General features: G+C 43.7%; 2 protein-coding genes across 2 annotated transcripts; one reads left to right on the forward strand and one right to left on the reverse strand.

The window, feature by feature from the left end:
• The first annotated feature begins 14,686 nt into the window (after nucleotides 1–14,686).
• On the forward strand, nucleotides 14,687–15,718 carry LOC109155209. Its single transcript, XM_019302926.1, has one exon. The coding sequence runs from the start codon at nucleotides 14,687–14,689 to the stop codon at nucleotides 15,716–15,718; it is 1,032 nt and encodes a 343-aa protein (XP_019158471.1).
• A 3,094-nt stretch (nucleotides 15,719–18,812) lies between these two features.
• Nucleotides 18,813–26,426, reverse strand: LOC109155210 (B3 domain-containing protein Os01g0234100-like). The gene is made up of 7 exons (XM_019302927.1): nucleotides 26,409–26,426; nucleotides 26,208–26,282; nucleotides 25,665–25,901; nucleotides 20,445–20,628; nucleotides 20,113–20,321; nucleotides 19,935–20,025; nucleotides 18,813–19,522 (listed from the first exon to the last, which is right to left on the reverse strand). The coding sequence occupies exons 1-7, from the start codon at nucleotides 26,424–26,426 to the stop codon at nucleotides 18,813–18,815; spliced, it is 1,524 nt and encodes a 507-aa protein (XP_019158472.1).
• Nucleotides 26,427–26,846: the final 420 nt, after the last annotated feature.

Genomic DNA, 26,846 nt, shown 5'->3' on the forward strand with positions numbered 1-26,846 from the left:
TCCTTCTTGAAATTGAAAATCCTCCAAGTTGAATTTTGATTCACTAAAAACTAAACTAGAATTACTCCCTTCCTCCACATCAGAATTTGAACTAATACTCCTTAATTCATCTTCAGAATCAACACAATCTACTTCATTTATGTGGGCAATTGAACTACCAAATTCCTCTACAACATTTGTAGCTGCACTATCAGCAACATTACCATGTTCATCTTCACTTGAAAACTGAGAATCATCAAATTCACCATCTAATGATGTTGATTTTTCATTCTCAGAATTACAGTTACCCCCTTCACCACTATGTCCTTCATGTGAATCTAACAAACCAAAAGTCTCGGTTAAAAAAAAAAACAAACAAACAAACCAAAATATATTTTACAATTAAACAAGTACAACACTAATCAACATTAAATAATGAAGACAAACAAAGAATAACAAATATACTATTCTGGTTTTATTCATACGTGGATCCAATATTTTTTTGATTACATAAACTAATTCATAAAAATTTCAAAACCCTAAACATGAAACTATTAAACAAATAACAAGAACTAATATTTTACCCAACAATCAATTAAACAAATACACAAATTTTTCAATTATATAAACTAATTTGTAAAATATTTAGAATCTAAATGCAAAACAATTAAACAAATATGGAGTAACATGAACTAACATTTAACCCAACAAGCAAACAAACAAAAACTAAGCCCTAAACATTAAAACAAAATAACGAAATTAAAGAAAAATATGCCTTGCAAAATTAACGAGAAATTGAATTGCTTAAACCTTCGAAAATTAACAAAGGGGAAGAACTTACACGGTAGAGTTCCCTTCCAGCCAAGTAATCGCCGATTAATCATCGAGAAATTTTTAGAATGCTTCATCTCTTGACCATCAATTTTGTGTGTTTGAAATATGAAAAAATAGTAGCGTGAACTGTGAAGTGGAAGAGTCAGTGTTGAAAACCTACGCAAGAGTATAATTAGGGAAATATTAAATTAATAATGAGCCTAAATGTGTTTGGACAGAATTACCCTTACATTAAACAGTCACTTAACACCTTTGTTAGAAAAAGGACGAAAATTGCATCATAGCTTATAACTTAGGGATGAAAAGTGGGTATTTACAACACTTAGGGACGAATCCTACAATTACCCTATAACTTAGGGACGAAAAATGCACTTTTCCCTATATTATATTTAATATATATTTGGTAGGAGATATCCCGACCGACATAGCTCCACCACGACCGAGATGCCTTTGTCCTTTTCTCTTTTATCTTTTGCAGGTAACAGGTCGGGCTCCTCGTGAAAAACCCGGTCGGGAGTTGCCCGAGCGGCAGTGTCGACCACCGAGCGGTAGCCCTTTGACGAGAGAGCTGATAAAAGACACGTGGCGGCTCTCTGCATCGACAGACAGGGCACCCGTGAGGATGACACGTGGAGGCTACGTGGAGAGCATGCCGAACGACCGGATCTTTGTCTCCGGCACAGCGGCTATAAATACCCGCAGTAGCTACAGTGTAGTGGACTTTGGGACGATCGATAGGTTGTTGTTAGAGAATCCCGACTGCACTCAGTCGGTGCTCAGAGCAACCAAGTAGATTGTACTTAGGGCCTTTACCGTGATCAATAAAGTCTTTTATTCGCTTTAAACGGTCTCGAGTATTTTATATTGCTTGTGTATAATTAGCAGTATCATTTTGGCGCCGTCTGTGGGGACCGGTGCAACAAAGCTACGTCTTGACGAGCACTCGGTCTCTTTGCAACAATGTATCCGTGGGCATACAACAACTTCGCCGACGACCAAGCCGATGCGGCGAGCTCATCTGACCATCACGCTACCCAACAGCAAGGTCAGACGGTCGATCTGAACCTCAACCTCTCGCCCCCGCATCCATCAAACACATATCCGGCCGCCCAACAGCCGGTGAACTACATACAACCGGGATTTCAGATGCCCGGTCAGCAATACCCGCAACCAATGATGTATCCCGGTCAGTATCCGTACCCGGTCCCACCTCAACCGTATGGGTATTGGCCAGGCCAACCGATGTACTACACTCCTCCGGTTGGTTACCCACCGTTCACGCCTGCGTACACGGCTCCAGCCGCCGCCCCTCCAGTATACCCGGCCGCTCAGGTAGAGCCGCAGCATCAGCCCACTTCCCGGGCTCGACGCTCGGCTCGTTCGCGGTTGGGGTCGGGGGGTGCTGTTGCGATGGAGGCACCACGGCAGGCCCAGCAAGCAGAAGAGGTTCCCACCCAAGCGGAGGACCCTGAAGAAGTTGCCCGAGCGATAGCTTTTGACCGTCTTCGACCGGAGATGCGGCAAAGATTGGGACCCCAAGATCAGAACCGCCAACCGGAAGACGTGCACATGCAGGAGGCTAGTCAGGAGGCTTCATCTGGGCATAGCGGGTCGAGATCACACCGACGGCGACGCGCTCGGGAAACAGCCCAAGCCGTCCAAGCCGTCGAGCTCAATGAAACTCGAGGATTGCTCTATAACCTCCAGGCGGAAGTTGCGCAGCTCAGGAATGCGTACCCTGCAACACCCCCGGTCAACCAATCGACCTTGCACCAGACGCCTTTCACAGCAGCGGTAATGGCCCAGCCTTACCCGCTCGACTTGAAGGTCTCTGGAGAGAAGAGTAATGACGGACGGGCAGACCCTGAAGCCCATGTGAATGATTTTTACAGCAACATGATGATGAAGGGCGTTTCAGACGCCGTAATGTGTAGGGCATTCTACTCTACGCTCACCGGTCGAGCAGCAGAATGGTTTCGGACCTTACAACCGGGCTCGATCGACAGATTTGACACCTTGGCGATCAAGTTTGTGAGGAAGTTCATTACCTCCAAAGTGGTGAGAAAGCCCTACATGTATCTTGAGAAGGCCAAGCAGTTAGAAGGGGAAAGCTTGACCGATTTCCTCGCCAAGTGGAAGGTAGCGGTTGGGGAGGTCGAGCCTATGGACGATGCGACCGCCACCCATATGCTTCACATATCTCTCTGGGCGGGACATTTGTATCAAGACTTCATCCTACACCCCCCGACCAGTTACGAGGAGGCCCTTCGGAGGGTCACAGACTATGCCAACGCCGGCGAGGCGAACGCCGTAAAGCGCTTGCAGGAGGTCGGCTCCTCGTCCCGTAAACCGGCCGCCCGGGTGGAACATCGGTCGGGAGATGACAACCCCCGATCCCGCACCAGGCCTGGCGAGTTTACGGCCTTGAATCGATCCACAGCGGAGGCCATGCAGTACGCCCAGTCCTGCAATCTCATCAAACTCCCCCATCCCGATCGAGACGGCCTTGACAAGAGTAAGCACTGTGCTTACCATCGATGCGCCGGGCATGACACCGAGGAGTGTACCCACTTACGCCAATTGTTGGAAGATCTGCTTAACATGGGAAAATTGGACAAGTGCGTGGGGAGGAGAGAAGACAATAAGAGGAATACCTATCGGAGAGATCACAGGCGTTCTCATCACCGCTCCGATCGACCAGGTCAGGACCGAAGAGACGATCGAAGGGACGATCGTCATGATGACCGACGGGACCCTGACCCTCCGTCTGGTAGCCGCCCGTCCGGAAAGCCTACCGTCCATGTCATTTTTGGTGGACTGGAAGATGCTTCCCGACCGCGGACTAATTGCCCGGTCGCTATAGTGGATTCCCGTGAGACCGGGAAGAGGCAAAAGATGGAGCCCATAACCTTCACCCTCGAAGATCAACCTAGCAGCAGTGACCACGGCATGGAGGCGCTCGTGGTCACGATTGACGTTAAGGGGACAGACGTCCAGAGGGTTATGGTTGATACGGGCAGCAGTGTGAACGTCCTATACTTGGACGTCTTTGAGAAGCTTGGCCTCGACAGGAAGGAGCTGACTCCGGTCGGTGTACCACTGTCAGGATTTACCGGGGCTCTTATTTACCCCGAGGGAAAAATAGCGCTCCCGGTCGAGATTGGCGCACCTCCAAAATCGATCAAAACGGAGCTGGAATTTGTTGTGGTCAACCTCCATTGCGTCCACAACATAATCTTGGGCCGACCCGCCATTATGAAGATCGGTGGGATAATTTCTATGCCTCACCTGTGCATGAAATTCCCCACCCCCAATGGGGTCGGTGTGGTCCGTGGCGATGTCCAATCCGCCCGGAAATGTTACACCCGAGCGGTGAATAGACGCGACTCCGGTCCGTCTTCCCGGGTGAACACCATAGCCAAGGAGGAGGCTAAGGATCGGAAGGAACAACCTGAGCCTTCCGAAGAAATAGAAGAAGTTCCCCTGTCCGAGGACCACCCGGATAGGAAGATCAAGATTGGCCGAGCCCTCACCCCCGAGCTTCGAGCGGAAGTTTTGGCCATACTCCGGGAGTATGCTGATATCTTTGCGTGGGGGCCTGAAGACATGCCCGGGATCGATCGATCGGTCATCTGTCACAAATTGGCCGTCGATCCCTCAGCCAAGCCGGTCGTGCAGAAAACATGACACCTTTCCTCCGATCGCCGCGAATTCGTCAGAGAAGAAGTCAAAAAGATGGCGGCGATCGAACACATCCGCCCGGTGGTTTATCCCGAGTGGGTGGCAAATATCGTTCTTGTTCCTAAGCCCCCAGCATGGAGGATGTGCATCGATTTTACAGACCTCAACAAGGCCTGTCCGCTTGACCCGTATCCTCTACCGAGCATACACCAGATGGTCGACGAGATGGCCGGGGCCGAATTAATGAGCTTCATGGATGCCTTCAAGGGATACCATCAGATCATGATGCACCATGAAGATGAGAGCAAGACAGCCTTCGTGACCCCGGACGGGCTGTATTGTTACTGAGTAATGCCGTTCGGTCTCCGGAACGCAGGGGCGACCTACCAGAGGATGGTCAACATGCTCTTTGCCGATCTATTGGGCCGAACGATGGAAGCTTACATCGATGACATGCTGGTCAAGAGTCGAGACCGATCCGACCACACCCGGGATCTCCAGGAGTGCTTCCAGATCATGAGGAAGTACCAGTTGCGGCTGAACCCGACCAAGTGCACATTCGCGGTTCAGACCGGCAAGTTCCTCGGCTATATGATGACCAAGAGAGGAATTGAGCCCAACCCGGCCAAAGTAAAAGCGATTCTGGACATGCAACCACCTTCCACCGTTCGGGAAGTCCAGCAGTTGACCGGCCGGTTGGCAGCCCTCAGCCGGTTCCTCTCCAAGCTAGCCGAGCGCGCTTTACCTTTCTTCAAGGTATTGCGGAAGGTTAATGGATTCGTCTGGGACGAAGAGTGCCGAGCGGCTTTTGATGAGCTGAAGGAATATCTCATGTCACCGATCGTGCTCTCAAAGCCTGAGCTCGGAGAAGAGCTAGACGTGTACCTCGCCGTGTCCGATCGCGCAGTAAGCGCAGTGTTGTGCCGAACCGATCCGGAAGGGGTCCAGCGACCGGTGTACTATGTAAGCCACGGGCTACATGGTCTCGAGCTCCGGTACTCCCGGCTAGAGAAGGTCGTCTACGCCTTATACATTGCCGCGAAGAAGTTGGCTCCCTACTTCCAAGGTCGAGCAATTCGCATGTTGACCGATCAGCCGATCGGGCCAGTCCTCCGGCCGCCTAGTCAATTGGGCGTTAATGCTGACACAATACGCGATCGAATACCGACCAAGGCCAGCTATCAAAGGTCAAGCTCTTGCTGATTTCTTGGTCGAGTGCACCGCCCGGGATACCCGACCTCCCGAGGTTGCGGATCCCGAGGCCAAGTGGTGGTCGTTAGCTACTGATGGGTCAAGTAGCAAGAAGGGAGCAGGAGGAGGAGTGGTGGTCACGAGCCCGGAAGGATTCAAAGTCTATTTTGCTCTAATGTACCAGTTCCACCCGACCAATAACGAAGCCGAGTACGAAGCATTTGTTAATAGCTTACAGTGCGCTCGGGACTTGGGGGCTGAATACATCCGAGCTCAGACAGATTCCGCGCTCGTGGTCGGGCAAGTTCTCGGGGATTATGAAGTCAATGGAGAGCGCCTGCAGCTTTACCGAGATCTTGCCATGGAGAAGCTCGCTCAGTTCCGAGGGTATACCGTCCGACACATACCCCGATTGGATAATGCCGACGCAAATATCTTATCTAAATTGGCTCAAGATGCCCCGGAACACATGTCGAAGATAGCTCGGATTTTAGTGATCCCGAGACACAGCATCCATCGTCTACCGGTCAATCCAATCCAACCGGTAGAAGACAATTGGATCACTGATCTGAAGGAGTTCCTCGAGCACGGTCGACTTCCCGATGACCCTCAGCGTGCTCGAAAAGCCAGACTGAGAGCCCCGAGGTTCCAAGTCTTGAACGGCCGTCTCTACAGGCGATCATATGGAGGCCCTCTCATGCGTTGCTTGACCGCATTTGAGGCCGATTTAGTCATGAAAGAACTCCACTCGGGAATTTGCTCCTCGCATCAAGGAGGCCGATCGCTTGCCCGTCGTATCATGCTGATCGGGTACTATTGGCCGTCCCTCCAGCTAGACTGTGAAAAGTTAGCTCGGGAGTGTGAGACGTGCCAACTGTACGCCCGGATGCCTGGACGACCGGCAACCTTCTATCAACCAGTCACGACCGCAATTCCTTTCGCTAGGTGGGGGGTGGATATCTTGGGCCCCTTCCCTCAGCTCTCTGGTCGGAGAAGGTTCGTGATTGTCGCCATTGATTATTTCTCCAAGTGGATAGAAGCCGAGCCCCTAGCCACGATCACCTCTCAGCAATGTGCTCGTTTTCTCTGGCGAAATGTGGTTTCCCGCTTTGGCGTGCCCGTACATCTCATCAGTGACAATGGCCGCCAGTTCGTAAGCCAGTACTTCCAGAACTTTTTGGCCACGATCGGGACGACTCACATCCGATCGTCGGTGGCTTACCCGCAGGGAAACGGTCAAGTGGAAAATGCAAACCGGACGATTTTGGAAGGTCTAAAAAAGAAGCTGCATTCGGCAGGTCGTAGTTGGGCCGATGAGTTGCCATATGTCTTATGGACTTATCGGACGACCCCGAGGGAAGCTACTTTGGAGACCCCTTTCGCCCTGGTTTATGGAGCTGAAGCCCGACTCCCGATCGAGGCTTGGATCCCGACTGATCGAGAGAGAACCTACAATGCGGAGGAGAATGAGCATGCCATGGCCGTAGACCTCGATGCGGTCGAAGAAAAAAGAGAGCTAGCCGCTCGGCGCATGGCCGAATATCAGAAGCGTGTTAAGAGTTCTAAAGACGTTCGGGTCAACCCTCGTTATTTTCAGGTTGGAGATTATGTTCTACGACGAAGGGAGGCCAGTCAACCTTTAGAGGGCGGAAAGCTAGCTCAAAACTGGGAAGGGCCGTACATCATCAGCGCGATCATACGGCCGGGTACATACCGACTAGAGACGACAACCGGTCGGGTAATCGAGGGGACTTGGAATTCCAAGCACCTCGTTATGTTTAGGCATTAAGCCTGTTTTTTTGTAACCTTTGGACGAAGAGGGGGCTTGACCTGTGTGTAGGTCCGGTCGTCGTTTGTAGTTAAGTTCCTATGTTTGTAGATATTAACCGCCTGCGAGCGGGAAGGTTTTAATGTATATACGATCGGTGATTGCTTGACCGCTTGCATGCGGCGGCCCGGTCGGTCATTTTCTTTACCTTCGGTGCACGCAGATCAATTTATCTTCAAGCTACACCGACCGGGCGAATTTATCGACCGGTCAGACGCGCTCCACATCGGCGGACATTCAAGTCACGCCACCGGTCGGGGAAGCCAGGAGCACACAGCATAATTCCCCGATCCGATCACCTCTTGTCCACTATTGCACCCACTCGTGCCTCGAGCGCACAATAATGTGGGGGCTGGGATGAAGGAAGTATTTACAGGCCCGTCGTTCGGAAATATCCCGACCGTAGAAGCTTACAGGCCCGTCGTTCGGAAATATCCCGACCGTAGAAGCTTACTTATTTTCAAAAATTTTGACAAGGCCTGGAGACCGGGTAAACCCGATCAGGTTGGCCAGTTTGATGTCGAAATCTCGGATGCACGACCGGGCCATAAAGCCATAAGGTCGGGCGTCGAACGGATCGAGTAGTGCAGGACCTGGCCAAAAGGCCATGAGGTCGAGCATTAAGGGGCGGCATGTGCATGACTAAAAGTTAAAAAGCAGAAAGAAAGACGAACAATATAAGTTTAACAAAAAACGAGTTTCATTGATTGAAAAAGAGTGCCCGGTACAAATTCGGGATCGGGCTCCCGATCAGTGTTCCTTTACAAAAAAGAAGAAGCCTATTCTACTTCTTTACTTCCTGAGCTCCAGCAGCCGCTTCCTTCCCGCTCGGAGTGGCCGCAGACGATCCACCAGGCTCGGCCGCCTTTTCTTTCGGAGCGAAGGGAGAGGGACCGGGGTCAGCTAGGTCTGGGGGCAAGGTCGATAGGACCAGTTGGAGGTCGTCTCCTTCAAGAGCTTGCTCCATCCGGGTACGAGCTCGCTCGAGCATTTTGCGTTGCCCGGCTTTGAAGGCCCATCGTCCAAAGGAGAGGATTAGGTCTTCTCCGACCTTTGTTCCCCGGGCCGCTGTGAGAAACGCCGAGCCCGACTCGCTGTCCTTGAAGACAGACTGTACCAGCTCGCTCGGATTGTCAAGTCGGGCCTTCAGCTCCTTGGCTTCCCCGATCGCCCGTTGGGCAACCTTCTCCGCGAGAACCCGGTCTTCCTCGCTCTTCTTTAGGCCCTTCTGAGCCTTCTCCAGCTCGGCCTGGATGTCCTTGATTTCCTTCAAGCGACGAGCGGCCGTCTTCTTGTGATGGTCGGCTTCTTCGGCCAGCATGGCCCGACCTTGTAGGAGCTGGGCCGCTCGGGAAATCTGCGGTACAAAAAGATATTTCGGATTAGCCCAGATGAAGATACTTGTACAAAAAGAGAAAGGCAGTGGGAGAAAGCTTACCTCGGCCAGGTCATGGCCAATCCTCTCGGCCACTTGGGTTGGGGTCATCTTCCCCAGATCCTCCCTAGCTGGCCCGGCGTTGCCAATCCGGGCCAATATAGACGTGTCGTCCTTCCCTCGCCCGACCGAGGGGCTTGGACTGCGTTGTTCTCGACGGCGTTTCATGCCGCCCACCTCGGTCACGCCCTGGTCGGAGACCTTCTCCTTACCATGGGCGACTTCCACCCGGGTGACCAGGACGTCTGAGGGCTCGACGATGAAGCCCTCGGCCGTCGTCACGGTCGAGGCGCTTAGCGGTCGGGCCGAGGGGATCTCCTTTTCCCCGGTTGGCTTCGCCTTCGCCTTCTTCTTGCCGCCAAGGGAGATCTTGGCGGGCGGGGGAAGGGGGGCATCTTCGTCTCCGAACTCTACCATGGCTGCAAATAAAGAAGCAAAGTCAGATTGATCGGAATATAAAGTTAGATCGGGAAGAGAAGCTCGGGTTAAACCTTTCTTCTTCCGCCTCGACGTCTTGGCGACCGTCACGCCCATAGGTACGGGCAGATATTTTTCCCGTAGCTCATACGTAGGGGGCGGGAGTTTAGCCGCCTCGAGACTCTCGGCCGTTCGGAAGATTGTATACTCGTGCAGCTCGCTCGAGATCCGAGCGACCGTCTCCTTGAGCGCTTGTGTCTCGTCTGGCACCACTTGTTTCCGAAAGTGGGTGCTCCAAGCACGGTCGACCGGGAGGATCCAGGGATCGTATTTGATGGAGAAAATTCTATTCTTCCACCCCTTGTTGTTCCCGGGCAGGCCTTTGATGGCGCACATGTCCGCCCGAGACTGCAGCATTAGAAACCCGCCTCCGTAGCTGCCCGGGAGAACTTTGACCTGGTAGATGTAGTTGAATAACTCCATCGTGCAGGCGGCTTCGTTCCGAGCGCATATCTGGGGAAAGCAGGCGATGATCCGGTGCGAGTTGGGGCAGATCTGAGCCGGGACGACCCGGTAGTATGCCAAGAAGGCCATCAAGAGGGGGGGGGGGGGGGAAGGGAATGGCGATCGGGGCCATCAGGGAGTCGTAATGCATCCCGATCCACTTGCCCCGGTGCCAATCGATCACATTCCCTAACTTTCGGCTCGTGTCAAATTCCACCCGCCCTCTGAGCCTTTCAGCAATCCTAGCCGCTTCGCCTTTGGTGAATCGGCTCATTTGTTGTTCGACATTCTCGTTGTTCAAGAATTCGAACTCCGTTGCTGCTGGTGCGCTTGGCCCAGCTGTGTCTTCCTCGGCCGGCTCGGGAGTATTTTCCCGGTCGCCTCGTCGAGGAGCAGTTTCCGGGTGGTCCCCAACCACCCGGGTAGGCGTTTCCCTAACGCCTTCGGGCGGGGAGCCCTGTCTGCCCGATGAGGCTCCTTCTTCTTCCTCTTCGCCGGAACTCCCCGATCCGCTTGAGCTGGAGCTCGATGACCCAGAGGAGCTTGACGCGTTGTCTTGTTCGGAAGCCCGCTCGTGGGCTGGCGCCGGTCGGTGGATGACCTCGGGAGAGTAGGACACGATGTCCACCTCCTCGTCGCTGAGGTACTCGACCTCCTCGTCGTAGTCCGCGATCGAGGCGTTCTGGCTGTCAGAGTCCGTCATTTCGATCTACCTAAAGGTCGGTCGGGGTTAGTAAGGGACTTGAGACGTCCGGGACAGTTAGTTGGCCTATCAGTTCTACTTATAAATGAAAGCGCGAAGTAAAGGGAGGGGTTGAGAACTTACCGAATGGAGGAACTTTGCGATTGAAAGCTTGAAGGTTTCCTTGCTCGACTGCCTTGTTAAGGTGCTCTGCTCGGGGCTCTCTGAGAGTACCGGCTGAAGCAAAAGAATGAGGAAAGTTCAAATGAGGGCCTCAAGGGCCTATTTATAGGAGAGCATTTAGGCGGGAAACGAGCCCACTTGCTTGACACGACCCGCACTGATTCCGAGGCGACGGTTGCAGACGCAGAGGCCGGCAGTGGCCGACACGTGGCGAGGAGAGGAATGTCAGCTGGCAGGTCGGGTTTATGACCGGCGGTTGAGCTTCTTCATCCCGTCCCGTTTTTTCCCGGACGATCAAAAAGGCCCGGGCTGGGGGGCTCTTGGTAGGAGATATCCCGACCGACATAGCTCCACCACGACCGAGATGCCTTCGTCCTTTTCTCTTTTATCTTTTGCAGGTAACAGGTCGGGCTCCTCGTGAAAAACCCGGTCGGGAGTTGCCCGAGCGGCAGTGTCGACCACCGAGCGGTAGCCCTTTGACGAGAGAGCTGATAAAAGACACGTGGCGGCTCTCTGCATCGATAGACTGGGCACCCGTGAGGATGACACGTGGAGGCTACGTGGAGAGCATGCCGAACGACCGGATCTTTGTCTCCGGCACAGCGGCAATAAATACCCGCAGTAGCTACAGTGTAGTGGACTTTGGGACGATCGATAGGTTGTTGTTAGAGAATCCCGACTGCACTCAGTCGGTGCTCAGAGCAACCAAGTAGATTGTACTTAGGGCATTTACCGTGATCAATAAAGTCTTTTATTCGCTTTGAACGGTCTCGGGTATTTTATATTGCTTGCGTATAATTAGCAGTATCAATATTATATTAAATATATTATATTTAATATATCTAACATGTTCACTCAAAATTATTTTTCCCCAAGATAAAAATATTCTCCTAAGTGCTTATGTGAAATTCATTTTCATCAAAAATCAATTTTGTTATCTTTGAATGATTGCTATGTGTGATTCATGATCTTCGTGCAAATTGTGTTTAATAAGTAAGTTATTTGAAATAAATACATATATATATATATATATATATATATATATATATATATATATATATATATATATAATGTATATAATCCGATTATTGGTACTGGAATTGCATTTTAATTAGTATATATGCGTGAACTTATATTGTATGTCATATACGTATTCGAATTATATGTTGCTTAATAGACTGAGTAGTTATGAATATATGTATGTTTGGTTGGTTGGTGTACGTACTGTATGATTTCATTTATTACTTGTTTATAGGTATGTATTAAGCATATGAATTAGTTTGTGCGTATATTATATATTATATATTATAATAATACATATTGGTATGTGGTATGAATATTTGGTACATGGTATGAAAAGTGGTGTAATCAATGTATTGTCATGCATATATTTGTATATTTGATTATGGTGGAGAGAATAAATTAATTGGTATAAAATTATATTATAATTCACTTTGGTCAAGGAGGATTTGTACCCGGATTTTCTTGTGAGTTTGGTCTCTCACGTTTGATGGTGGATTATTATTATATACCGGTGTGGGCCGGGTAGTTAATCCCACAGACTCCTCGAGTTCGTTCGGCCCATTGGTGTAGGTCTCCCATTGGGGGTATGCATACTTAAGGAATTGATCTCGGACCAACTGTGTGGGTCTCCGGTTGGTTTTTTTGGTCACTGGGGCCGAAGTAATGGCTCTTGCCTGGTATTTTTCCTCCTCATTGACTTGGTGGTAAACAGTGGATAAATATGAAAATGTCATAATATATTTTGATTGATGGAAATTTGTGGTAAATAAAGGATTAAATCCTATCCTATTATTGATAAAAGTGGTGAAACGTGGAGGTTGTGGAATTTTATGTGAAGTTAAATGATTGTATGGAAAATTCTTGAATGTTATGTGGAATTATAAATTATATTTATTATATGATTGATATGATAATTGGTGATTAAATGTGGAGTGGTATGAGGAATTAATCTAACGATAATATGACTAAGGGGTTAACATGGAATTATGTGTTCCAAAGTGTTACGTGTTATGTGCAAATATTTTACGGGCTGTAATAAGTCTTACCAGATGTTGTATGCTGAATTTAATTTGTCCCCTCCTTAGTTCTTGTGCAGGTACATCTTGCATGACATTCGGTGCATGAGAGCGATTCATCCTTTAGAGCTTTGGAGTTTTATTTTGTTAGAAAATCTAGAAGTTGTATCTAGACAATGGTATTATTTGAGTTAGTAGACTAGTATTAGTTTTGGGTTGTTTTTAGTAGTGTTATATTTTAGCCTGTGCGTTTGGATATATGTTGTTATCTAAACGTGGCGGTAGCATCCCTTATTTTTCCTTATTTTTTTTTAGCTTCCGCAATTAAATAACGAAATTTTAATCAAAGATATGCCTTTTTATAAATTAATTTGGTTTTGGAAAATGGGGGTGTTACAGCGGGCTTGGTGATCAAAGCACTAGATCACGGAATTCATTGTATCTAGGAACCAAGTAGTGGTGGATATAGTGAATTGCTCTTGGATGTTAATTTTCCTCCTACGCGTTGTGTGCATTAAGTATGTTAATGTGTGCACGAGCTTTGATGGATGGTTGTGATTTTTCCTCCTACGCGCTGTGTGCATGTAAGTATGTTAATGTGTGCACGTGCTAATCCCAGAAATTGTTGGCAGTTCGCCCTATGTGCATGTAAGTATGTTAGTGTGTGCACGAGCTCAAGTTTGTATTTTAAGGGGGTTTGTATTTGAATGCAACCCTATATATATATATATATATATATATATATATATATATATATATATATATATATATATATATATATATATATATATCACAATTGTAATATTATCTTGTGTAGGCCTATTATGAATAGTCCATAAGATCCTAGATACAAGGATTTTGGCTTACCAATTGATCCTTACCTCAGAACCTTGGTACTAAATCCAAGTTTCTTAATCAGTGGTAATAATTTTATTTGTATATATAATTTTAAATTACCACGATTTAGGGATAAAAGACTCAAACATGTAGTAAGAAGCAGAAAATTTGTGATGGAAGATTGAAGAAGTATAGAATCGGCGATGAGACGGCCGCACGATCGTCACACGGAAGGGGTGCATCATGAGATGGCGGCACGACCGCAGTGGAGAGTTAGTGATGGTGGATCAAAGCAACGAAGAGTTGAAAAGGAAGATCGAGCAATAGAGAGCTGGCAATGGAAGATCGAAGAAGCAAAGAATCTGTGATGAAAGATAAAAAAAAAATATATATATATATAGAGAATCAGCAATGAGACAGTCGCACGGTCGTCGCACGGGAGGGGTGCATCATGAGACGGCACACAATCGTAGCACGGGATGAGTCCGTTAGACTTGATCAAGATTCTATATCTATATATAAAAGAAATTCTATAACAGGAAAGAAAAACTTGTGTCTTTAAAATTCCCAACAAATTAGCCACTAATGAATTGAATACAACAGCCATTCATTCAAGCAACACTACAGAAGAAGGGTTTTCAAAATTGTGACAATTTTATTAATTATTATGGCAATTTTATGGTAATATATTTCAATATTGGAAGAGAACAAATATTATAATTAATATAATTAATTAAATTATTGTGGTAATTGTCACAATATTTGGTAATTATAATTTATTTAATTAATGAAATTGCAAAATATAATATTTCTTCCTGATGAAGTATATAGTGCAATGGTGCAGCTTATCAACAGATGGAGAACACAGTCAACACCAAGGGTCAAGCTCCAAGGGCTATTTTTGTCCTTCTTTCTTTCCTGGTAGTTATAACTGCTTCTTTCTTATCTCTGTATATAAGCTCATGTTGAGCTTCCTTCTTTCTGTTCAGCAACTTTCCTTTCTTTTCTGCCCAGACTCAAGTATGCTTTGCTCAATAATATGGTTGGTTTTCATGCATGATCTGAGCTAGTTTATCATGGTATCAGAGCGTCGTAGCTACGTAGAAAATCAGAATAACACAGAACAAGCCGAAGCCGATGCTTCTTCGAGTCAGATTCCGATGAATGTCGATCATGCACAGGAATTCGACGATCCTTGGAATCTTCATATTATGGAGAATCCTAATTTGATTCTCGTCTCTCCGCTCTTGTCTGAGGTGAACTATGCGTCATGGAGTCGATCAATGAGGATTGCTCTCGAAGTGAAGAACAAATATGGATTTGTTGATGGATCCATAGTTAGGCCTGAGGAAACTGATCGGAGATTCTCTTTTTGGAAGAGGTGCAACAACATTGTCTGCTCGTGGATCCTCAAGTCTCTCAGCTCCACGATTGCAGAAGGAGTCCCGTACCTTGAAACTGCATCAGATGTGTGGAACACTCTGAAGAAGAGATACTCTCAGATAGACTCACACAGGATTGCTGAGCTGCAAAATGAGATCTATCGATGCTCACAAGGTAACTTCTCAATCAACGAGTATTTTACTAAAAGCAATTGTTTATGGATGCAAATGAATGCTATGAGAACAATTCCTGCTTGTGAATGTATTCCTAAGTGTACCTGCTCCTTAGTAAGTAAGATACAAAAGGAAAAAGAAGAGGATCAAATCATTAGGTTTTTGAAAGGCCTAACTGAAGAATATGAGAGTATTAAATCTGCAATTCTTGTTATGGAACCTATTCCTACCCTTGAGAAAGTGTTGAGTATGGCTTTAAAAATTGAAAGGAAAATCAAAAACTCTTTTAATCAAAAGAACAGTGACATAATTCAAGCAAATGTTCTGCAAAATGGTCAAGATCAGTATGAACAAGAACAACCTACGGTTGCAGTCTCAACCCCAAACAATAAGAAAAAATACAATAATGGCAGTGGAAATGGGAATAGATCAGGAAAGAGTGTGCCTAAGTGTACTTTCTGTAGAAGACTTGGTCACATTATTGACAAATGCTACAAGAAACATGGTTTTCCCCCTGGCTGGATCCAAGGATATAAGTCTATAACTAGATAGACTCAGGACTCACAACAGGCTCCTAATTCCCTTGTGAATCAGGTTGGTGATGTAGGTCTCACATCTGAACAATTTCAGAGATTGTTATCTATATTGTAGAATCAGAGCTAAGGGAATCAAGCCTCAACTAGTGCAACTGTGACTGTCAGCAAAAATGGCCTTAAGCCAGATTTCAAAAACTCCTGAAGGCTGGTTCATCTCTAATATCCATATTAACAATGCCTTGTTTTCATCAAGTGTATGAATTCTTGATTCTGGTGCAACAAATCATATTATTTGTTCTTTAGAATTTTTTGAGACATGCCATGCCATTCATGAAGTTTCTGTTAAGCTGCCTAATGGGGAAATGATGAATGTCTCACACATGGGACAAGTTAGGCTAGACATGAACATATTACTGCAAAATATTTTGTACATACCATCCTTCAGTTTCAATATTATATCTACAACTAAATTGATAAGGCAATCAGGTTATGAAATTATTATGAAAGCTGATTCTTGTAAAATTCAGGGACCTCTTGGGATAGTGGATGGTTTTACTAAAGAAAGAAATGGGTTATATCTGATAAACAACCCCCTTGTCAAGAAGAAGACTTGTAGTTCAGATGAAGTTTTTAGATCATGTAACAGTTTCTCTTTACAACTGTGACATGACAGATTAGGCCATTTTCCTGTAAATAAGATACAATTGTTGAAAGGAATAAAACTTTCCTCTTCTCTAAAACACCTAATTTTTTTTGTGATGTATGTCAATTTGCAAGACACAAAAGATCCATATTCCCTGTCAGTGTTAATAGAGCTAAGGCATGCTTTTATTTGTTGCATATGGATGTTTGGGCCCCTTTACTGTTGCATCCCTCAAAGGGGAACATTACTTCTTGACCATGGTAGATGATCATAGCAGATTTACCTGGTTGCATCTAATGAGGCACAAATCAGAAGTGAAGCCTATTTTTCAGAACATTTACAATATAGTTTGCACTCAGTTCCTAGCCAAGATCAAGGTTGTTAGAACATATAATGGTGGTGAATTTATGATGAATGATTTTTTTATGAAACGGGAATTCTACATCAGAAATCTTATGCATACACACCCCAACAGAATGTGGTGGCAGAAAGGAAACATCAGCACATTTTGAACATTACAAGGGCTCTAAAGTTCCAATCTGGACTGCCTGACAAATTATGGGGGCATTGTGTTCTACACTTTTCTTACTTTATCAACAGGCTACCTACTGATGTTGTAGATGGGTCCACTCCATATCATGTTCTATTTGAAACAGACATAGATTATAGTCAACTCAGATGAAGTATATAGTACAATGGTACAACTTATCAACAGATGGAGAACACAGTCAACACCAAGGGTCAAGCTCCAATGGCTATTTTTGTCCTTCTTTCTTTCCTGGCTCAAGTATGCTTTGCTCAATAATATGGTTGGTTTTCATGCATGATTTGAGCTAGTTTATCACTTCCGTGGAAATATTTGTGGCAATTTCATTAAGTTATAATTAATAAAATATGAAATATAATTAAGAAAATGAAATTATAAAATTAACAAAATATGTGTTCATAAATATTTAGAAATATTTTTAAATACATATATACATACTTATTCACTATATTGGTCATACAAAATATAAGTGCTATTTTTTTTTATTTTTAAATGTAATTTTTTAACTTATAAATCAATCAATATAAATTATAATTAATAAAATTATATTATAGATTTTCCTATATACATATTAATAAATAAATATTATGTTTATATACAATGTATTATACAATCATATAATGAAATGCGTCCGATTATATTTTAAACTTACTCATACAAAATTTAAAATTTACATTTTTTATTAATTTCTAAGTATAATTCTCTTAATTAGTTATTATTCATATTCCTAGAATTATAATATATATGAAATACAATTAGGAATAAATCAACTGAATTATGTGAATTTTATCTATAAATTTATCTAAATATGTATATGATTAGAGATGATATTAACCATACAAAATTTTAATTTTAATTCTGTATGCTATGAAAATAGATACTTCACCAAATATATAAAACTCTAACTATATTATTATATTGTACTGTTTAATATTTTTTCATTCTTCTCTATTTTTTAAAAAATTAAATTAATAATACCAAAAAAAAAAATTGTGCATCACACACGTATAATACTAGTACATTAATATAATAAGGACCGAGTGATCAAGAGAAATGAGATTTGAGAAATGATATAGAGCAATTAGGTTAATAAAGAACAAAAATTGACTAATTAATTGAGAGACGTATTTGAATTATTTTAAACTCATTCTACAGTTTCAATATATTTATTTTCAATATTATTACAAACACACAAACTACAAAAAGATTTAAATTACCTCGGTGTAGGGGTAAAATGCTCAAATAGGTATTAGAAGTGGGCTTGAAATGCAAAAGTAGTAGAGAGCCGGCGATTATAAATTGAAGCAGCGCGCGGGGAATCTTTGATGGTGGATCAAAGCAACGAAGAGTTGAAATGGAAGATCAAAGCAATAGAGAACCGACGGTGCAAGATCGAAGAAGCAGAGAATTTGTGATGAAAGATCGAAGTAGTAGAGAATCAACAATGGAAATTTGAATCAAAGGAGAGTATAAAATTGAAGCACTGGAGAGTCGGTGATGGATGATCAAAGGTAAGCAACAATGAGTCTTCGATGGAAGATCAACTCAACAGAGACCCAATGGTGGAAAATCGAAGCAATAGAGAGCCACCGATAAAAATCGGAGGGGCGGATGCATCATGAGACGGCCGCACGATCATCGCACGCGAGAGGTGCATCATGAGACTGCTGCACGACCGTCGCACGGGAGGAGTCCGCTGCCCATGATCAAGATTCTATATATATAAAGTAAATTCTAGAATAGGAAAGAAAAACTTGTGTATTTAAAATTCAGAATGAATTTGCCTTGATTTCTTTAGCATACTACAGCAAGCTATTTATAGTCCAATAGATTAACAAATTAAATTTCCTACAAATTAGCCACTAATGAATTTACATACAATAGCCATACATTCAAGCAGGAATACAGAAAAAAGGGTTTTCACCAATCAGCACTCGCAACATTCTTGAAAACCTCCTCTACCCTCTCCCCGCCGCTGTGTGCCTGGATCTCCTCTTCCAAAATTTTAATCACACCACTCACCTTGGACACCTTGTACAGGAGATCTTTCATCTTCGCTTCAGCTATGGCTTTTTCTTTCTCCTTTCCGGCAACAATTTCCGCCCCCTCACACAGCCTAATCAGCTCGTTTATCCTGCCGCGCAAGAACCCCACTTCCATGCTGAAATGCCCCACCCCAATCAGAGTTCTGTCCCATACTTCCAAAACATCACGGCCCGTTGCGAGCGTGGCTGCTTTGATGCCATCGGCGATTTTCACAGTTTCTGTTATTGCCCCGGCGATTAGCGTGTAGTTCAACCCAGGCTCTTCAAGCTCATGAAGATACGCGTTTCGACTGCGGCACAGCTCGTAGTACTTGAGCCTAGTGTCTTCGGAGATCTCAGAATCTATGTTTAGGTTGTTAACAACAACGTTGAAATCCTCAAAGTTTTTCACTTGTGAAAACTCAACCACATTCATAGGCTGCAGGGGGTTGTTATCTCTATCACTGCCAGATAATAAGTTGTCTGATGTAGAGACTTCTCTCTCCAGATTGTCACTTTCATGCTGTATTCTGGTTAACTGATCTGCAGCATCTTCAATTCTCAGCACATTTTCCTCAACATCATAACCTTCCAGCAGTAAACCCTCTGGAATAACAAAAAAAGTTATGCGTATATGGTTCAGTCCTAATGAATATTATATATGTTGGTTTGTGCAAGTTGGCATAGTTTGGATGGATGAATAACTAGAAATTTTTATTCATTCAGTGCGTAATATAAATCCTATATTGATGAGATATAAGATATACAATATATTCTTTAGAATAATACCAATATACCAGCCAATGACCTGAAGTGACTGTCCCAAATGGGAGGTCATTTGGGTTCGAGCCCTAGCGGGGCGGTATTGACTCTTTGTACTTCAGTAGGTTGCGAAAGTAGATATGAACAGATACTATATTGTAATAGATCGAGTCAGTAACACTCAAATGCAAGTCTAATGTTGATGAGGCAATGCAACACAACTGAGAGCAAAAGAAACAAGCTAAGGAAAGCATACCAGTTGCAATTGGCTGTGCATAATGACTTAAATCCAGAAGGCTGATAGCACCAGCAATATTTGCCGAGTCATTTATCCGAACAACGTACAGCTAAAACAAGGAAAAGGAGTAAAAATGAGGCTAATTCCTTGAAGCTACGCAAAAGAAAAGCTATGGAGGGTGGATGGGGTTACCTACCTTAAGCTTGAGAGGTTGGATTAGCTGAAAAACTACAACATCCCCGGGAACCAAGTTGTGTTGGAGGGGAAATCCTCTCCATCCACCACTCAGGCCATGCTTCTCAATAAGGTACTTGCTCTCTGTTTCTCTTCCATTTTCATCCACCAAGATAATGGCAGTATCATGGTTTGGAAGATGAGAAGTGCAGAAATCTTTTGGCAGACCTCCTATCACATCATTATATTATATTTGAGAATGATGGCACAGTGATAAGCATGCTTAGATTACTTTATTTAACATAATTAACACCAAAGAGATATGGTTATGTGGGCTTACCAACCAAAATCCACTAGTAGTATGAGAATGGAGCAAGAACTTGACTACTACACTAGGAAATTGAGGTGAAAGATTTGCTTGAAGTTCTCGAGCTCTCCTCATAGCTGTGGAGTTTTCATCAACACACCCATACTCCCTCCTAGAACCTTCACCTTTAGCCTGCTCAAATAGTGCCATGTAAGCAGGAAGTTGCAGAACCTGGTGCATGAATCAATTTGGCACAAGAAATACAGCATGAACAGTCATTAGCCAAAATCATACTGTTTGGTAAATGGTTGTTAGCTGTTAGCTGATTGGGTTAATTAGAGGGTATAAATAGTTGATACCATTAGCTGATTGTAGAAATGTAACACCCGTTAGCTGATAGCTGTTTGGTATAATTGGTATAATTACTTTTCTCAAAACGCTAATTGAAAAAGTTGCTTTGAACAGCTTTTTGAATTTTAGCATTTTAGAGTTACAAAAAACTGATTAACCAAACACTTATATATATTGATTTTTTAACCAAGTCAAACAGCTAATAGTGGGCAATTAAGCCAAAATTGACTGATAAAAACTAACTATTTTACCAAACAGGGTGGCCTGTGGCAACAATATCTCATTTCATCAAAGTTGTGTTATCTAAAAACATAATAAGTGTGAGTGAATGAATGTTATACCCTTCATTTATGTCCATTTTTTTCATTAAGTTTTTTGATACATTATGCTATAAAAGTTGTACTATACAATATTTTGGACAAATATACCCCTACCATTATAACTTCCTTTATCTTTTTCACTATTGTTACTATGCACATGCATCTACCACATATTTTCTTATCTTCTTCATCTTCTTCAATAATAATAATAATAATAATAATAACAATAATAATAATAATAACAATAATAATAATAATAATAATAATATACACATTATATATTGGAGTTATATGTTAGTTATTTCCTAAAATTAAATATAAATATCAAATTTATAAAAATATTTTACATTATTATTATTGTTTACAATAATTTAAACATCTAAAATCTAAATAAATTTAAAATTTTAATATAAATTTTAATATTGGGCACCTATGTTTTGTGCATCGCGCATAAAAAATACTAGTTAACTTAATAAGAACAAACACTAATCCCATCATTCCACAATAGTATGTAAGCTAAGGTAGTAAAGAGGAAGTGTAGTGCAAGCAGGGGTATTCAGTCTTATTTTATGCATCAAACTTCATAATTAAACAACAATGGTGTTGAGATTAACAAGAACAAGAAACAATAACAATGACAGAAAAAGGGTAAAGACGACAAGATTTACGTGGTTCGGCAATGTGCCTACATCCACGGGAGTGAAACAATACTCTTATTCATAGTGATGGTGATTGTGGTGACACAACCCCTTAGGGATACAACCAATATATTTATAGGCATCTAATCCCTGTACAAAGGGTCTACCCATTTCACTCCTACTCCTAGTATGAGACAAACTCATATTCCTAATCCATATATGAGACAAACTCAACAATCTCCACCTTGGCGAATATGCTCTTTAAGAGAAAAGATAAGTCAACAAATCTCCACCTCGACGAATATGCTCTTTAGGATAAAAGACTTATCTCACCATCTCCGCCTTCACATATATGCCCTTTAGGAGAAAAGACTATCTCCACCTTTGAAAATATGCTCTTTAGGAGAAAAAGATAACTCAACAAATCTCCACCTTGGCAAATATGTTCCTTAGGAGAAAAGACTTATATCATCATCTCCACCTTCACAATTATGCCCCTTAGGAGAAAAATAAATATCTCACATATACGCATGGGTAGGAACAACCATGTTCATCCCAACTAGCCAGCCATATGCACCACGCAGCATCAAACGTTTTCCAACATGTACACGAACCACTTTGTCCCAAGCCATTCGCCCCTCAGCCGTCGACCTGTTATACCAGCAGCGACTCATGCTTACTGTCCCGTTTAGCTGATCTCCTGCATCTGGCCCATACCAGGTCCATGTCCCCCCCTGGTATCCACGCTGCCCCTAACACAACAGCGCCCTTGCAAAGTCACACTAAACTCCTGTGCCTTGCTCAATTCTCCACTAACCAGCAATTACCACTGGTCAGCAACACGCACCACGCACCACGCAGCATCTAACGTTTCCCCGTGCATGTTCACGAACTGCTTCGTCCCAAGCAATCCGTAACACCAAGCCATATTATCCCGACTCATACTAGGTCCATATCCCCTACTGGTATCCACGCTGCCCCTAACACAACAGCGCCCCTGCAAAGTCACACTAAACTCGTGTGCCTTGCCCAATGCTCCACTAACCAGCAATTACCACTGGCCAGCAACACGCACAACGCAACATCAAACGTTTCCCAGTGCATGTTCATGAACTGCTTCGTTCCAAGCAATCCGTCGCACCAAGCGTGACTCAAGCCAAGCCCGGCCCATACCAGTGCCATACTGGCCCATACTGAGCCAATATCGACCTATACCGATACCAGCCTATACCGATAGCGTGAGTCATGCCAAGTCCGACCCATACGAATCGTGACTCGTGCCAAGCCCCGGTCCATACCGATACCAGCCGAGACTAATGACAAGCCCAGCCCATACCAGCCGTGACTCACGCCAAGCCCGGCCCATACCAGCCATGACTCACGCCAAATCCGGCCTACACCAATACCATGTCGAGACTAGTGACAAGCCCAACCCATACCAGGTCCGCGACCCGTCCTGCTATCCGCGCTGCCCAACACTACAGCTCCCCTCAACACCTTCTCATCTAGCATCTAGAAACATCCAACAAGTCCAAACAATATTCCAACTTGTTACTTGTGACACCCCAAAAATCCACATTCAATCCATGGATTAATTGAGTAATTAATCCTATTTTTTATTTGAGGAATTAATTCCTAAAATCCTGATTTTTAATAATCAAGGACTAGAATTTGACTAGTCAACCTTTAAGTTGTGTTGTACCTTGAGCTTTGAGGGGAGTTCCCTTGTTCCTTACATTTTCTAAAGGTTAGTAAGGGTATTCTTGTCTTTTCACCAAGAGTTAGTATTGTAACCTAACCTAGAAGACTTCTTCATTTCATTCCCTACAATTCTTAGAAAAATAGTTCTAACTTCTCTCTAGAAAAGAAGTGTAGCTTATTCTCCAAGCCAAGTTGAGACCCTTGTCAAGATTCCAAGATTTGCTTCCAAGATTCAACCTTTCACCTATTTGGGCATCTAGGAGGGTAAGATCTAAGTTCATCTTGTGTTTTTGGTTCCATCTTAGTCGTCTTTTCTTAAAGGTAGGATCTTTATTATCTTTTGGTTTGATCTTGAAGTGGGTTTGGAATGTAAGCCTTGTGGAGAGCTTGTTGTGGTGTAAAGTGAAGTCTTTTGGTCTTCAAGAGGTAACTCATGCTCTACAAAACCTATTTTGCTTACCTATATGTGATTTCTTGGATTCTACATGTGTTTTGCTATGAAATGTGAGGGTTTATGCATTTTTCTTGTGATATTGCATATCTAGAGCTTGTGTTTAGGGTTCCTTTGTGCCATTGCTTGGCATTTTCCATGATTCAAGTCATTTTGTTGTGTTGGGTGAGATTTGGCATGTTTTGGACTTGAATTTGTGTTTGGAGAAGAAAATCCCCGAAGGGATTATTTTACCCAGGAGTATGTACCCGCGGTCGGAACGGCGGGGAGAGCCCTACCCGCCGCCCACCCGTAGGTACAGTGGCTTGTGGGTAGTGTACCCGCGGGCAGAACCACAGGTAGGGGCCTACACGTGGGTCCACCCGCGGGGAACACACTGGTGTTGAGATGGGATTTGTTCCCCGTGATTCGTTTGCCTCGGTATTTGGTCTTTTGACATCCCGTTGTTCTTTTGTGGAACTATTTGAGTGTCTTCTTGATGTTTCGTATGTCTATAACTATACGGTAGGTATCCATGTAGGACTTTGGTGTCTTGAATCGTGCTAAGTGTTCAACATTGTGTTTCGTTGGACCGAGAGGTGTCTTGTGTGTTCCTCGGAACTATCTTGAGTTTCTCCGTTGTTAAGCATGCTAGTTTATTGTCTTCATGCTAGCGTGTGTGTTGTTTGTACCTTCCGTTTGGTGGATGATAACTTGCGTTATTCATTGTTGTTGTTGTTGGGTTGTGACCCATTCCTTGATTGAGTATGGTTTCATACCTTCGTTGTAATCCGTTGATTGACTCGTGTGAGTGGTGGTGCGTGTGTGGCTTTACCTGGATTGCACGATTAGTGGTATGGGACGCTAGTCACCAAGGTATTGCAGCGGTCCTCGTGGTGGCCGTGATGTGATCATGGAGATGTGTTCCTTCGAGTAAGGTTCACGTGATTGGGGGATAACATGTGTTATTCGGGCATGTATTTTGCCGTGTACGGTACCTTGTGTACTATGAGTTGGTGGTCTTGTTGGTGGTTTGTTGGTGGGAGACGACGGTCCCAGGAGGGAAAAGGTTGGACTAAGAAGTACAGGGGTCCTGGAGGTAATGGTTGGCATGAAGGTACAAGGTTGGGGGTAACCATAAGGTTGGAACAGGGCATAAGGAAGGCATACCAACTCGTGATGGGTGATGTTGCGAGGGCTTGTAAAGCCAGCGTTGTGTGATCTTCTCTTGTGATGTGTGTAGTCACGGAGGCTTGTGTTGTTGTGGCATGTGTTGCCGTTGGGTGAGTCTTTATCCTTGCGTGTGGTTAACCTTTGTGGTTTGGGATGTGTTCCCGTGTTATCCTTGAGAGTGATGAGTCTTGTGTTGACAGTTGATCTTGGTTTTGACTTATATATATGTATTCCGCTTCGAAAATGGTTTTTATGACTTATATCTATCTATTTATGATACTTAACAGTATTGGTGGGTTACCAGCATTATTCGCTGACCGGGCATCATCCCAATGTTTATCTTTGTATCTTTCAAGTGATGTTTAGACGAGCGCGATGTCTAGAGCCTGGTAGCTTAGCACCTTTATCCTTGCTTTTGTGGCCTGTGCGCCGATGTAGTTAGACTAATGTTTTGGGATAGATGTATACACTTGCAGATTGTTTGCCGTAGCGTTTACCGTGTTTGGTAGACGTGGTGTGACACCCCGTTGGATTTCTTTTATCCAGTTTCGTTTTATCTTCCGCTATGCTAGTTTTGTCGTTTAATCTGCATGTGTTAAGGCTTTTATATAGGTCTTGTTTGGGGGGTGTTACATTACTAGTTACCGCTAGAACATCACCTTCACTATAATAAGAGTCATCAGCTTGAACCACGTTCATAGTTTCCTGCTTTTTCAACTCCTTCCAATCAGCCTCTTCCAGATTAGCTGGCTTTACCGCCCTCAAGGTTTTCAGAATGTCCTGATATGCCAACAAATTCTTTACCCTAGACCGCCATAACTCAAAATTCCCTATACCACCAAACTTTGATACCTCGAATTTTGTACTTGAACTAACCATCTCAACTATGCTCTGATACCAATTTGTTGAGATTAACAAGAACAAAAAACAATAACAATGGCAGAAAAAGGGTAAAGACGACAAGATTTACGTGGTTCGGCAATGTGCCTATATCCACGGGAGTGAAACAATACTCTTATTCATAGTGATGGTGATTGTGGTGACACAACCCCTTAGGGATACAACCAATATATTTATAGGCATCTAATCCCTGTACAAAGGGTCTACCCATTTCACTTCTACTCCTAGTATGAGACAAACTCATATTCCTAATCCATATATGAGACAAACTCAACAAATGGCATGTATTATGTTTACCCGAACCTTCTTGGGAGTAGGAGACCTTCTCTTGATGACCTTCTTATTGGCGGCCAATAGATTCATCTTCTTAAACTATCATAAAAACAAATAAATAAAAAATAAAAAAGCAAATTTTCAGAAGCCATACACAGATAACCAAAAATAAAGGAAAGATGGATTTACATGTAGTATCTGTTTATATATACTTCTTCAACTTACTGAAGCCCTCATACCCATGACTTTCCATTATGATAGAGTCACTTTATGCCGTTTGACCACAAGGTCTTTGGCTTCAATGGATAATAATAAGGTTATAAGTTACTCAGATACGTAATTGGTTCATACAATAAATATTAAGAAAACTTCCTAAAATGACAAGTCAATATATTGAGAGTTTGTATGGATATTTTAAGTTGAAGAGTACAATTATATTGGTGAACCGTGAACATCATTAAAATTTTAAAAATTTGATTAAAATTATTACAATATGCAAAGGTTTGATTTTTTAATTCTTTTTTTAAAGTAATGTATATATGGGAAAAGTATAGTATTAGTCTCCTAGTTATGAGTGATTAGTGGTTTCAATTATCCATAGTTGTTAGTATATATATAGTCCTTAATTTTTGTTAACCATGTTATGGTTTAAGCCTCCAAAGT

Source organism: Ipomoea nil, unplaced genomic scaffold (genome assembly GCF_001879475.1).
Source record: "Ipomoea nil cultivar Tokyo-kokei standard unplaced genomic scaffold, Asagao_1.1 scaffold2694, whole genome shotgun sequence".
Taxonomy (NCBI): Eukaryota; Viridiplantae; Streptophyta; class Magnoliopsida; order Solanales; family Convolvulaceae; genus Ipomoea; species Ipomoea nil.

What these genes read in the sequence shown, in the direction of transcription:
- LOC109155209 (XM_019302926.1), top strand. Translation starts at nt 14,687, where the DNA reads ATGGTATCAGAGCGTCGTAGCTACGTAGAAAATCAGAATAACACAGAA.
- LOC109155210 (XM_019302927.1), bottom strand. An exon ending in CTTATTATAGTGAAGGTGAT is followed by an intron (nt 20,629 to 25,664) that starts GTTCTAGCGGTA and finishes TTCATGCACCAG; the next exon opens with GTTCTGCAACTTCCTGCTTA. An exon ending in GCTCCATTCTCATACTACTA is followed by an intron (nt 20,322 to 20,444) that starts GTGGATTTTGGT and finishes ATGATGTGATAG; the next exon opens with GAGGTCTGCCAAAAGATTTC.